Raw genomic sequence first — 14,685 nt, forward strand, 5'->3', positions numbered from 1 at the left:
ACATCTAGGATCTGGAGATAGCTCTGGAGTTAGTGTGTCCCTCTCACTGACCATCAGCTAAAAGCCCTGCATCCAAGATTTACTGCCTGGACCAGGGATGCAGTTTTTCTGGGCTGCTGAGACTTGTCAGACTGAACAAGGGGCAGTGAATTGATGTGACCCAACTGAGATCCACAAAGGAAAGCTTCCTTTTTCTCCCCCTCATTTTCTGGGGGAGACATACTCAGGCATGTGGGATGCCTGTGGTATCTAGAACTGGAAGGTGCCAACGACACATAGAATCTGTGCCTAATGAGAATTCACTAAGGTCATTTTACAAATATTTAAGAAAAGAACTCGGGGAAGTGCATTACATTTATGGGGGCAAAATTAAGAAGGATGTAGCAATATACATACCTTGTTATTATCTCGTTTGGGAAAATAAAAAAAAACCATGAAAATCTTCCTGAAGACATCTATGGATCATTTCACTTGTGTATTTATGAAGGTCATATGTCTTAACACACTGTTCTTGCCTTATCCTTGCTAATGTTGCATTTCCATGCATGACAATAACCTGAGAGGGAACTCAACTTTGTCCTCACCCAAAGTTAGATGAGTAATGACCCAGAACAGAGGCTCACAGTGTTTCTTCTTTGTCACAGTCAGAAAACACAGTCCTTGGTTATGAATACTAAGTAGCAATATGGAAAATGTTTTTGATATCAAGTTAAAGAAAATCCCAGCATCTACAATTGATATGTACCATGATTACAAAAAATGTTAAATATATGTGGTTATGTGTGTGTGTATTCATGGGGGAAATAAAAGACTGGGAAAAAATTGTCCAAAAGGATCATTTTTATAATCTAATTTTCTAATAAAGGGATGGTAGCCCTTTAGGTCCCATCTGTTAGTATGTATCTCTTGTTCAAGATTGCTGGGGCTCCCTGTGGCCTCTTGTGCAAGTGCAGAGATTCCAGATGATGTGTTTTTATGTTCCCTGGAGAAAGAGTGTGTGCAAAGAAAAGAGGAATAGGACAGTGGGCAGAAGCCCTGGTCTTGCCTTGACTTCTAAGAATGCTGTGTGATCTCTGGGGAGAAACTTGGTTTTCTTTGCTTGCTACCTGGATGTTTGCTGATGGCTGTCCTAGTGGATCAAATGTGAAAGGACCATACGCAGAAAGCCCCAGACCAAAGCCACAAACAGCAATGCCCATAAGGGCCGAAGGGAATTAGTTAAGGGAATGAAATGGTCTGGGTAATCTTGACATAGATATTATTTGCTTCATAACTATTTAAAACTTATTTTTGATCACCAAAAAGTATATTCTTCCATTTTTCTTCAAACACATATGCCTTACAGGCTTATCTGTTGTTTTTCTCCCTTATAGAAACATAAGCATAACAAATATTTCTAATTTCTCCTAACTGTATAATTTTAAAAACATGCATAATGACTATGCAGTTGCCTCCATCTCAGTGATGGGATACATAGAGAAGGTGGGTGGGGGGCTGTGATGAGCTGAAGATGGCATGCCCAGTCTAAGAGTTAGGGACCTCTCAACCCAAGCCAATTGTTGCCATGAGGAAATGCTGGCTTAGTGTGGAGAATTTTTATAATTCAATTTTTAAAAGAGAAGCCAAAAAATCTATATGCTTACATAAAATCTCTGATTTCTAAACATTGAACATTTCTAATGAACAAGAATTGTCTATGCCAACAAAACACATGTGTGGACTATGTACAAAACCAAGAGCACCATTTTGAAAGCTCTTCAGGGTTTGTACAATTTTTTCTTTTTCACGTTCCAGAGCACCCTCCCTCTCTTCCCACAGAACACTTACAGTTCAAAGGCGAAAGTCAGGGACTTACTATGGAGCTGCTGAAGGCCACAGGAGGCTGTGAGCTTTCGCGGTGCCCCATAGACCTTTGCCGGTAGTGGCCCTGGATGGGCACCCGGGCACTCTGGCTCCTCCTCAGAGGCTGAGCACCTTTTTGGCTTCTCATAGTTGCTGGATCCTGGGCCCATCTAGCCGGGAAGGACAGGCATTGGTATTGGGTCCACTCTTCACCATCTGAGTCCAGCTCCTTTGGGGTCTCCAGTCGCTTAGCTGCAAGAAAGGAGTCCTGTTATTGCACTAGTTGTACCTTGGCTGGACCATGTTGGGGAAAACCTAGACTTTGTGTGGGGGGTGGTAAGAGCATGGGAAGGGCCTATGCTACTCTGAAAAATTGGCATCTGGGCTACCAAGACTGGAGAAAGAAGGGTAAAACTAAGTCCCACAGATTCAAACTCTAGTGGACTACCTACTAGTTATGTGACTCTGAGCTTTGACATAACCTGTCACTTTATTTCCTCAGAGTTTTTTTTTTTTTTTTTTTTTTTTTTTTTTAGTTTCTAACTCATAGGGATGTTTTGAAGATTTAATGATACAATGTGTTAAAATAACTAGCATACTCTAAGTACTGGTAATGTGGCTCTTATTATTATTACAAAGAGACCAGAAGCTCCCATGTGAATGGTCTGCTATCACCATGGCAAAGGGGATAGAGCTGCTTATAATACTCTCTCCATCTTTCTCTTTCTCCATCCCTCACACTCAAAAGAATGAATACTGCTCTTTTAAGGGTTTGTTTTCCTCAAAAAGTGGGTGAAGGATATGAACAGACAATTCTCAAAAGAAGACATTTATGCAGCCAACAAACATATAAAAAAAAGCTCATCATTACTGGTCATTAGAGAAATGCAAATCAAAACCACAATGAGATAACATCTCACACCAGTGAGAATAGCGATCATTAAAATGTCAGGACACAACAGATGCTGAAGAGGATGTGGAGAAATAGGAATACTTTTACACTGTTGGTGGGAGTACAAATTAGTTCAACCATTGTGGAAGACAAAGATTCCTCAAGGATCTAGAACCAGAAATACCATTTGACCAGCAATCCCATTACTGGGTATATACCCAAAGGATTATAAATCATTCTACTATAAAGACACATGCACATGTAAGTTTATTGCAGCACTGTTCACAATAGCTAAGACTTGGAACCAACCCCAGTGCCCATCAACGATAGACTGGATAAAGAAAATGTGGCACATATACACCATGGAATACTATGCAGCCATAAAAAAGGATGAGTTCATGTCCTTTGCAGGGACACGGATGAACAGGAAACCATCAGCAAACTAACACAAGAACAGAAAACCAAATACTGCATGTTCTCACTCATAAGTGGGAATTGAACAATGAGAACACATGGACATGGAGGGGAACATCACACACTGGAGCCCATCGGGGAGTTGAGGGCTAGGGGAGGGATAGCATTAGGAGAAATACCTAAGGTAGATGATGGGTTGGTGGGTGCTGCAAACCACCATGACACATGTATACCTATGTAACAAACCTGCACATTCTGCACATGTATCCCAGAACTTAAAGTATTGAAAAAAAAGAATTTCTTTTCTTTTCTTAGAAAGTGTGTGTGTGTGTTGTGGGGGGGTGGGGAGGGGAACGAAGTTGGGCAGATGATGGCTGAAGGAATCAGGTCAGTTTTATCAGTCATATTCAGTCCATGCAAGGTAACAGTCCAGGCATTTTATAGCCCTATCTCCTAAATCAAAACTTTGCCTCAGTGACAAGCTAAGAGATCTGTTAGAATAGAAGACATCTTCTGGATGTGTTAAATCTGACCATGCACCTAGACACAGACCTGCCCTGACATGTCAGGTAAGGTGGCCTGAGAAATTCCCAAGCCTTGGTTGTGTGACTGGCACACAATTGGGAAATGTCTCCAATCCATTGCTGACAGATAAAAAACTCGTCTCATAAAGTGCTTTGTCTGGCACCAGACAAAGATCAGCTGAAGGGGAACCACATATGGGATAACTTCTAACCTTTGTAAACAAATGAAAGTTTACGAGTAATTGGAACAGCCCTGATCTGTGACAAGGAAGACCACAGGGATACAGGAAGCAACTTGTGGAAATGCCACACAGCCTCTAAGAGAGCCAGGAGAATGTCTTTTATCTCCTCGTTTCTTAGGAGAGCAGGGTATTTCCTTTTAGAAAGAGGGATGGAGCCCTTGGGAGCTCCTGTACCATTTTCTTGGTGAGAATACTCGCTGCCCATGATGGTGCAACGTCGGAACACCATCTTGTTCTCTGTCAGGGTCCCCGTCTTATCAGAGAAGATGTACTGGATCTGGCCCAAGTCCTCCGCGATGTTGAGGGCTCGACATTGAATGGATAAATCGGTCTCTTCATCATACAGGTCAAGGTCATTGCTCAAGAAGAACACTTGCCCGAGCTTCACCAGCTCAATGGAGACATACAAAGAGATGGGGATCAGCACCTGAAAAGAGATGAGTTTCTACCATTCAGAAACCAGGCAGGTTCCCTCCCTTGGGATCCTCACTAGCAGGTAGCAAAGGCATTTAATGGAAAGTTGAGGTCAGCTCACAGGACAGACTCTGTCTGTGAAATTAATGGTCAATGACCTCATGCATCCCTTGGAATTCTTAGGGGAATCTGAAAAACAGATATGTCTTCTTTGACCAGGGATGTCTGGTCACCATTGGTTGTCTGTGACTGAGCTGGGAGGGAGTGAGAGAGACTTAGCATCTCTGTTTAGAGTCCCCTGACTCCCTTTAGATCTCTGTGCCACCAAGGGCTGCTGCCCGCTTTTGTAGGTATTCAGACCTATTGTTAATTTCTCCCCACTGATTCAATACCTCTTATTTACCAAGTGCTTGCTGTGCATTTGATGCTGTTCTAAGTCCTGGAAATGGGAGTTAACAGAACATAATTCCTGGCTTTGAAGAACTTGCCTTCCAGTGACAAAGAACAAACAAATAAATATATATGAGTGGTGGTAAGTCGCGTGAGGAAGAATAAAGAAAAGTAAAGAGGGTAGACTGATGGCTGGGTGGGATGCTTGTAAACCATGACCTTTGAACAGAGATATGAGGAAGCCAGGGTGTGAGTTGTGAGGTTATCTGGGGGAGGAGTGTTCCGAGCAGAGGAGAAAGCCAGGCACAGGCCTGGCAGTGGGGGTGGCGTTTGGGGAGTAATAGGGAGCAGGCCTTGCAGGTGAGTGAGGAGGGGGAGAGGGCTGCGAGGGGAGGTCAGGGAGGGAGTCAGGGTCCAGATCACTTAGGGCTTCATCAGCCACAGTAAGGACTTTGGATTCCACTTTGAGTGGATATGAAACCATGAGAGGATTCTGTACATAGGAGGGGTATGATTTAATTTGCATTTAAAATAGATTACTCTGCAAGATGAATGGAAAATAATCACCAATAAGAGGGCAATGAAACATCCTCCAATACTACAAGAAATGGTAGATGGAGCTCCACAAAAGGAAACTACAACTTCCCTCATCTTTTCATTGATTGTATTTTCTTAGAGACACAAAGGTTTTAAAATTCATCTCTTCATCAATTACTGTCTCACATTTGTCTCACTTTTTTCTTCTGTCCTATATTGGGCCAGTTCTGTTCTTTTCCTTCTCAATGTATCAAATGTTAAAACACTAACTCGTGGTTTCTCTCTCTCAATGTTGGGGCAGAGAGTTCTATGTAGCTCGCTGTGCTACTTTATCTTCTTTTGTTCCTAGATCATTCACGTTTTATCTGTTCTGGCAAAGGGACAGGCACATATGGGTCACTGCCGTCATCTTAAATAGAAAAGCTAATAAATATTTCCCTCCAGCTATTATCTGGGGGCAGAGTCCCCTCCACAAGGCAGGCCTGGGTCCTTAAATCACCCAAAATGTGAATACTTTCAAAGACGCACAAGAAAGCGATGACCATCTCCTCATCTCAATCCAGTTTGTACTTTCTAGTGGCCAGCACTGTTTTTTCTTTATTTTACAAAGTTGTAGGAGTTTTGGCCACATATCTTATTGGGCCCCTAGTTAGGGAGGGCTTCCTACCTGGAGCAGGATGATCATTGTGAGGAACATGTAGAAGCCCCCAAGGGCACTGGGAAGGAAGCTGCCATTGGCATCTGGCACATCGAAGGGAGGGTGTTCTTCAAAGGTCCCATTCCAGATGCTGTGACCTGAGAGGAGGCAAAACCAGGAATGAGGCTGAATCTCTACTAAGTCCTAAAGTTGGTCAATTATACCAGCCCTTGACACATTCCTAGAAATGGGTGTGCTTTGGAGGACCCCTCCTTCTTCCATGCAATGTAGCTCTGTGTGTGTGTGTTTGTGTATGTGCATGTGTTCATGTTGCTCTAAAGTGGTTCTTTGTATACATTTCAATCCCTTGATAGGCATTAAGTTTGTTTTACAAGAGGAGATTGGCATGAGGATTACTTCTGTTTTGATTAAGTCTTGTTAGATAGGGGCTGGAAAGAGAGAAAGAAATACTTGTTTTTTTTTGGTTCTGTGGTGCACACTTTTGTGCATGGGTAGGGAGCCTTGAGACCTGTCCCCTAGTCTTCCCCTTCTTATCCCATCTAATGCCCATCTACCCATCCATCCTGCCATTAATCAATTTTTCTATCCATTTATCTATCCATTCATCCATCCATCCACCTACCCATCTACTCACCCGTCCATCCACCCATCCATCAATTCTTCCATCCACCCACTCATATACCCACCCTTCCTTCCTTCCTTCCATTTATCCATCCATCCTTCCATTCATCCATTTTTCTATAGATTCATCTATTCATTCATCCATCCACCCATCTACTCACCCATCTATCCATCCATCAGTCCCTCCATCCACCCACCCACCCACCCATCAATCCATCCATCTATCCATCCATCCATCCATGAATCCATCCATCCATCCATCCATCCATCTTTCTATCCATTCACCCATCCATCCACCCATCTACTCACCCATCTATCCATCTATCCATCCATCTATCCATCCATCCATCCATCCATCCATCCATCCATCTGTCCATCCATTCATCCTTCTATTCATCAGTTTTTCTATCCATTCATCTATCTATTCATCCATCTACCCACCCACCCATCCATCCATTCATCTATCCATATACTCTATATACTCACCCATTTATCCATCCATCCATCCACCCTCCTACCCACCTACTTACCCATCCATCCATTTATCCATCCATCCATTCATCCATCCATCCATCCATCCATCCATCCATCCATCTATGTTTACCCATTCATCCCTCCCTCTGTCTGACATTGATTAATTCAAGAAGTTAGTACTAATTCTTGTCATTGTGGAGTTTGCTTCCAAATTAGGGAGCCAGGCATAAAAGGACAAATCACATACAGTATGAGAGGTGCAATAGCAGAGCCTAGAATGCTGTGACAGCCCATAGCAACAGCACCAGGTACAGACTGAACTCTGTTTCCTTATCTGCAAAGGAGATAACAACACGCATTATCTGAAGATTATGTAAGGTGAAGTGCATCCAGCACCTGTTATAGAGCTCACTAAATCTCAGTGTTCTTGTCTGTTAAATAGTAATAATACCTACCCTATAGAGTTATTGTGAAAATAGAATAATCTAATGTTTAAAATGCTCTCAGCTCCAAGAAGTATAGAGAATAAAAGGCATAGAGGATGTTGCAATGCCTAAAGATGCTTCCTTGCCCAGGAGTTTGGGCCAAATGCCATCATACCTAACAGAAGAAAGGAAACTTACAGACATGAAGCTATTTATGTGAAGGTACTGTTATAAAGCAGATGACTAAGGACAAAACACATGGCACAGAGTAAGGGCCACTGGCCTTTAAGGGAATAAGACGAGTATGGGAAAAGCCCGAGAAGGCTGAATGGATGAGGAGGACTTGAGGGGGTCCTGGAGCCCCAGCACGTGTTGGATGGTCAGGAGGGCCAGGGCAGAGTATTCTGGTGAGGAAAGAAGAAACACCACCTTTACAAAATCAAAGTAAACATGTGGTCAAGAACTGTGGAATGGTGCTCATTTGAGAGCTTTCATCTTCTGTAGGGCTGTGCTTTAATTAGGCATCAACAGAGTCCTGTGTATGAGTTATTAACTCAGAATAGAATTCTGACCCTCCTCATGAACTTTCTTCATTTCTTTATTGTTTTGGGGAATCTGCCAAGCAGATTCTGGTTTCCCTGTGCCTTATCTTGTCCTGTGACCTTTTAATTATTAACTTTCTTTTTCTGGAGACACAGTGAGATGATCTCAAATGTCTTTTTCACACTGATATGCCCTGAAAAACCTGTCCTGAAGCAGAAACAACAGTTCCTGCAGCACCTTGGGGACACAGGTGGCCAAATGGGCTGGGGAGAGGGTGGGAGTGGGGACAATGGCTTTCTTGTTTCCCTGCTTCCCCTCCCCCAGGTGCTCTCCTTACAGCTGTGAGCCAGCCTCAAGTGGAGTGCTATTAGACATACCTGGGAACTCCAGGCCACCCACAAGACTCAATCCCATCTTCATCACTGTAGTGGCACACAAAGTCTCTCTGAGCCCCTATGAAGCTCTCAGCCTTTCAGACACCATCTTTCTAACAACAGCAATGACTACGATTTCTGACTAATGCAAGTAAACAGCAAACACCACTGCTGCTCATTGGTTTCGGGTCTGCATATTTCTGGACTCAGGACATGAGTTTTTCTCTTGATTGTCCATGGTTCTTTCTGAGATCTCCTTTAGCATCCTGAGAATCATTTTTAGAATAAGGCCATAGACAGTGGGGAGTCTTGGCCCCTCTTTATCTACACTCTGAGGATCAACTTAAAGGGCTCCAGATCACTCCTGTCTCCACCTCTCACAGTGCTCCTCACTCAGCTCGGGCCACAGACTGGCTCAGCTTTGGTCTCCATTCTTGGCCTTACTCTTGCCACATCCAACAGCCAACTGCTCCTCTGCACAAAACCATTTTCCTTCCTGCCTCTGTGCTTTGTGATTTTCCTGGGGCTAAGAGTGGCCTCTCTCTTTCTGCTCACAGCTGCCTGCCACGTCCAGCCCCTACACTTGGCTCTGCCATCCTCCTCCTCTGGCAAATGTCTACTCCAGTTGAGAATCAGCTCTAGCAGCTACCTCTTCAAGAAAGACTTTCCTCATTGCTGCTCCCATAATATCTGTGGTAAGGTGAATAATACCCCCTCTCTCCCCAGGATATATCCTAATCCTTGGGGCCCTATGAATACACTATCTTATATGGCCAAAGGGCTTTGCAGATAGGATTAGGTCATAGATCTTGAGATGGGAAGAGTATCTGGATTATGAAGGTGGGCCTAATGATGTAATCACAGGTGTCTTGTAAAAGGCAGGGAGAGCTACTGCTGCAGATGAGGAGAGGAAAATGTAGGCAGAGATTGGGGTGGTGCACTCTGAAGACTGAGGAAGGAACTACAGACTAAGGACTATAGGCAGCCACTAGAAATGGAAAAAGACAAGGAATAGATCCTTCCTTCAGAGCCTCCAGGAGGAACCAGAACTGCCGATGCCCTGACTTTAACCCAGTGGTCTGCAACATTTTTGGTATCAGTGGCTGGTTTTGTGGAAGACAATTTTTCCACAGTCAGTGGGGAGGGGGAGATGGTTTCAGGGGTTTCAGGATGATTCAAGTGCATTATATTTACAGTGCACTTTATTTCTATTATTGCATTGTAATATATAATGAAATAATTATACAACTTACCATAGTGGAATCAGTGGGAGCCCTGAGCTTATTTTTTTGCAACTATATGGTCCCATGTAGGGATAATGGGAGACAGCGACAGATCATCAAGCATTTGATTCTCATAAGAAGCACACAACCTAGATCCCTTGCATGTGCAGTTTACAATAGGTTTTGCACTCCTGTGAGAATCTAATGCCACCACTGATCTGACAGGAGGTACTGGTCCTTGGTCCAGGGGTTTGAGACTCCTGCCTTAACCTACTGAAATTGATTTTGAACTTCTGATCTCCAGAGCTGTAACAGAATAAATTTGTGTTGTTCTAAATGACTGTGTGTTCATGTTTTACAGCAGCAATGGGAAACAAATACAGTCTGATTCATCTTGTTTTCATTCCATGCTACGAGAGTGCCTGTGTTCAGTAAATATTTCTTGACCAAATAAATATCAGATGGTATTCTGAATAGTTAAAGAGCACATACTACTTTTAGGAGATTTTCTCTTGCATTTTCATTTCATTGGCATCCCGTTAAAGTAGGCAGGGTAGGCTTTACATTTTATTAGCCCTACTTTATAAATGAGGAAGCCGAAGAAACTTGCCCAAATAAATCGATTACTGTGTCCTTGTTCTTTCCAGAACATCCCATACCTACAGCTCCAATAAGGCACATGAGGATTAGGATCCCAATGCAGAAGAAGATGTCTATGTTCATGCGCCGCTCAATCTTGCTGCGTTTGTACCGGGGGCCACTGTTGTTCAGCATGGCTTTCGTCTCATGGCCTTTGAGAGAAAATGAGGAAATCAGTCCCTTAGTTCCTGTTTGCCTATGTCTTACACCATTCCCTCAGCTCTTCTCACAGGAGCTTAAGATAAAAGAGAGGCTTCACTCTTTAACCTGAACTTGCCCCGCCTCAGAAGGTTGCTGAGAACAGCTGTAGGGGCCTCACATAATTTACCAGCAGGTACTCAGTGAGCATCCCCTTCATGCATGCCAGACACTATGGTGGGCACTGAGAGAGCTCCCATGCACAGGCTACGCCCTGTACAACTTTAGAGCGTAGCCCTCATTCTGTAGTTGCCAAAGATTTATAAGTTTATTATGGACAGAGTTCTGGCAAATGATAGTAAGCTGTCTTAAAGAAGGGCTGTCTTTTCCTAATTTGCACAAAGGTTCTGTTCCACCTGTTATGGGCTAGCAGTGGGATACAATGGCAAGACATAGGGTTCACATTCTATTGAAGATATACAAGAAGACAGAAGGGATAATTATCATTATTAATAAGTCCTATGAAATAAATAATATACAGTAAACAAAAGGCCAAGGTGGAAAAGAGGTGGTGTTGGAGAGCCTGCTCAGGGAAAGCTGCTCCAAGGAGATGACATTGAAGGGAGGCCTGAAGGGAAAGCAGAGTTGGCAGCAGAGTTTTAGGCTGGGGAACTGTATATGCAAAAGCCCTGTGGTAGGACAGTGCCTGGGACCAGCAGTTTCCCTATTTGTTTCTTTGGTCATGCCTAATTTGTTGGTGTTGCCTGAGCAAGAGTAGCAGGGACCAAAGGTCCCCACCCCAGCACTAACCCTGGGCAGCTCCACTCCTATGTTGAAGTTTTGCATACAATTTTGGTTAAAGAAAGGATGACAAAGTTTGAAAACTACCAATCTCACCCAGTCACCTTCTTCTCCAGTAGGGGAAGCTGAGGGCTAGAGGGTAAAAAGGATCTGCCCAAAGTGAAAGAATAAGTCAATGTCAGAGTCACATTGTGAACCCAAGATTCAGATTGCCAGTGTAGCTCTCCTTTCACCAACCCCTGGGACCCAAGGTCACACACCTAAGAGCTAAGAGTCAAACTGAGACTTTGTCTTTAGACAGAGCCTCTCCTTTGGGGCTGCTGAATGTTAACTACAGTGCCATACTCCTCAGCAGTCAAATGAAAAACACATCAGTTGCATATTTTCTGTGCGAAATTGAAGAAAACCAATACATCAGCTCCAGAAGCAAACGGCTTTTATGCTGTTTAGCTGGTTGCCTTGTGGATTTAAAGTAGCAACAAAACAGTAGGAGCAAAAAAACTCTAGGCTTTTAAAATTAGACTCAAGTTGCTGCAGTTGTGAGCAGGGGTTCCAGCAGTACTCCTGGGCCTGTAGAATTTCTGCCTGCCTCTCAGCCTCACTCCATTCAGGGATCCTGGGACTATCCCCTTCACCCACCTGATCCTTGCCTTCTGAGACCCCTCTGTTCTTTTGGAAAGAGCTGGGTTCAAGGGGAGGAAGTATGGGGCAGTGGATAAGAGTGTGGGCTCTAGAGTCAGAGCTCAGCTCTGTGGATACTTGACCTTGGGTTGCAGAGAGTTCAACTCAGGAGGCATGTGACTTTGGGTGAGTGAACCTCTTTGTACTTCAATTCCTCATCTGAAAAATGGGAGATGATTGTGGTGTATGAAGTGGGAAAATAAATCAATACACACAAAGTACTAAATTAGTTTCTGGTAAGTTGGGACTCAGTGTTTGCTGTGAGGAGCACACACCTCTACATTGGACCTCTTTCTTCTGTAAATCTCACCTTGGCCTTTTTGGGCCTTTGACTCTGAGGCCCTGTTTTACCCATTGATAATGTCAAGGGTGAAATGAGAATTCTGGACCATTGCTCTCAACCAGGAGTGATTTTACTCCCCAGAGGACATTTGGCAACGTCTTGAGAAATTTGGGGTTATCTCACTTGGTGGGGGGTGCTAATGCATCTTGTGGGTAGAGGCCAGAGATGCTGCTAAATACCCTACAGGACAGCCCCCGTCACAAAGAATAATATGGGCCAAAATGTCAATGGTGCCAAAGGTGAGAACCCCAGCTCTAGATAATAATGCTAAAAACAACTGGTATCTTCTTTCTCATATTTTTGCGGGCCTGATGTATTCCAACTGTCATATTAGGCCCTTTTCACAGATAATCTCATTCGAACCTTATAAAGCTACAAGGTAGAAATTATTAGTCCCTCTTGCACTGAAAGTTCAACCATCTTGTTCAGGAACATACAGAATATGAATGGATTTTACCCATAGGCAGCCTGACTAGCTGGAGCCATGGTTAACACTCCATATCTGCCACCTTATATACCACTCCCATCACCTACTCAAGGTTTCTTCTTTATTTCTGTTCAGGCAGAGAAGCAAAGCTCTAAATCTATGTGATTATGATTACCATTTTCTTTTTTGGTAGAGTGGAGATTGCTGGAGAGTTCATTTTTAATAGGTTTACCAGATGGTGTTGAACTCCATTGCTAAAGATCTTCGAAATAAGTCATCTGAACTGACAAATATAATCCCCCTCTCCCAAATTAGGAAAAGCTAGCTAAATTGTGACATTATGTTTTAAAAGACCTGTTTTTCTTTGACAATCCCAAAGAGTAAATCTTATGGTAGATGGATATTTAAATGCTCTTCTATGTCCATCAGAAGTGGGGTTCTATGGAGACCAAACCAAACAAAAAAGCAATAAGCAAACTATTCCAAAGTGTCCCAGTGAGTGGAAGACTCAGAAGAAAACACATTCTGGAGTTTTCCAGCAAAGGTAGATGCTCCAGAGAGACCATGTTTCCTCTGTTGTGGCTGAAGTCTTCAGGTGTTCATGTAACAACAGGTGCGTTGCGTACCTACGAGCACTGGTGTTAAGTACTAGAGATACAGCAGCTCCAAGATTGCCCTCCAAGACTTCAGATTTCATTGTGAGAAGCGCTGCTATTATCTTTTTTCATTGGAAAGCAGGATCAAAGTGGGAAGGAGAGATAGGCCTCCATATCTGGAGCCATAAAATAAATAAAGGTAATAGTAAAAACATAACTGCAAAAACAACTAAAACCCACTGAGCCCTCTCTTTGCTATAGGCAGTGCTGGATGCTTTTCATGTGCTGAGTAATTTGATCCTTACAAACACTCTATGAGGCAGATACAAATATTCTCCCCACTGTACAAATGAGGAAATTGAGGCTCCAAAGGGGAAGTTGTTAAGTTTGGTGAGGTTATTCCACAGGCTTAAGAAGATACACTTCATTCTGGCTTTAGTTAGTAGCACAAAATCACCGGGATGATTGAGTGTGAATCCCTTTCCTTGTCTTGTGCAGATGGGTGATATTAACTCGGAATCTCATTATGTCTCCTGTAGAGTGAGTGAACTGCTGTGATTCCCAGCCTCCGTTTGCTTAGTTGAGAAATGGGAAGTTACATGAGTAAATGGGAAGTTACTGTGAACAGTTGTTGGTTCCCATTGACTGAAGATGGATTTGGAGGGGGAAGGATAAAGGAAAATTCAGACAAAAAAAACTACCCAGAGACAATGACCTGCATAGATGACAATGCCAACAGCCATCTCGGTGTTTCTGATGGTGCAGCCTCGAAGCAGAAGACTCTCACAGCCAAAGCCAGTCCTGGTCTGGTCAGGATGCTCCCTGGGGATGATGAATAAAAGACAGGGGGTGGTTTGGTGGCCTTTCCTTGCTGTCACTGGGTAGTGTCACAGAACTAGAAGTGGTGAGTGAACATGATCCCTCTCCTCCCTGTTTTTTCAGAAGAGTGATGGTAGCTCAGAATCTAATCTCCTTCATGTTCAAGGGCAGATCTCTTTTTTGCTCCTAGGAGGCCTGGGTGGGAGCTAGACCATTAGAAGGGAATTGTCCACCCTGAGAAAACTGTCCCATTTACCAACATAAAAGGCAGAACTCTGGTGAAAAAGCCTTGGCTTCAATTCTCATATTCAAAATGTTTTTATGCAGGTTGCAGCAAAGAAGTCAGCCAAAACCCACCAAAACCAAGATGGTGATGAGAGTGACCTCTGGTTGTCCTCACTGCTACACTCCCACCAGAGCCATGACAGTTTACAGATGCCACGGCAAAGTCAGGAAGTTACCCTATATGGTTTAAAAAGGGGAGAAACCCTCAGCTCTGGGAATTATCCATGCCTGTCCCAGGAAACTCATGAATAATCCACCCTTTGTTTAGCATATAATCAAGAAACACCCATAAAAATGGGCAACCAGTAGGGCCGGGTGCAGTGGCTCAAGCCTGTAATCTCAGCACTTTGGGAGGCCAAGGCAGGTGGATCATGAAGTCAGGA

General features: G+C 43.5%; 1 protein-coding gene across 6 annotated transcripts in view; it reads right to left on the reverse strand.

Moving 5' to 3' along the window:
• ATP10B (ATPase phospholipid transporting 10B (putative)) overlaps window positions 1-14,685 on the reverse strand; it is a 360,087-nt gene that overhangs the window by 67,190 nt on the left and 278,212 nt on the right. For 5 of the 6 annotated variants that reach the window (XM_016954150.4, XM_001137552.8, XM_054685268.2 and 2 more), the window contains 5 exons: window positions 13,914-14,020; window positions 10,233-10,364; window positions 5,923-6,050; window positions 4,089-4,341; window positions 1,856-2,094 (listed from right to left, as the gene is read on the reverse strand). In XM_016954150.4, the coding sequence (XP_016809639.1) occupies window positions 1,856-2,094; window positions 4,089-4,341; window positions 5,923-6,050; window positions 10,233-10,364; window positions 13,914-14,020 (859 nt within the window). Of the gene's footprint in view, window positions 1-1,855; window positions 2,095-2,377; window positions 4,342-5,922; window positions 6,051-10,232; window positions 10,365-13,913; window positions 14,021-14,685 lie in introns of those variants that run through there. The other variant, XM_054685269.2, reaches the window with a different exon arrangement.

This window comes from Pan troglodytes, chromosome 4 (assembly GCF_028858775.2).
Source record: "Pan troglodytes isolate AG18354 chromosome 4, NHGRI_mPanTro3-v2.0_pri, whole genome shotgun sequence".
NCBI lineage: Eukaryota > Metazoa > Chordata > Mammalia > Primates > Hominidae > Pan > Pan troglodytes.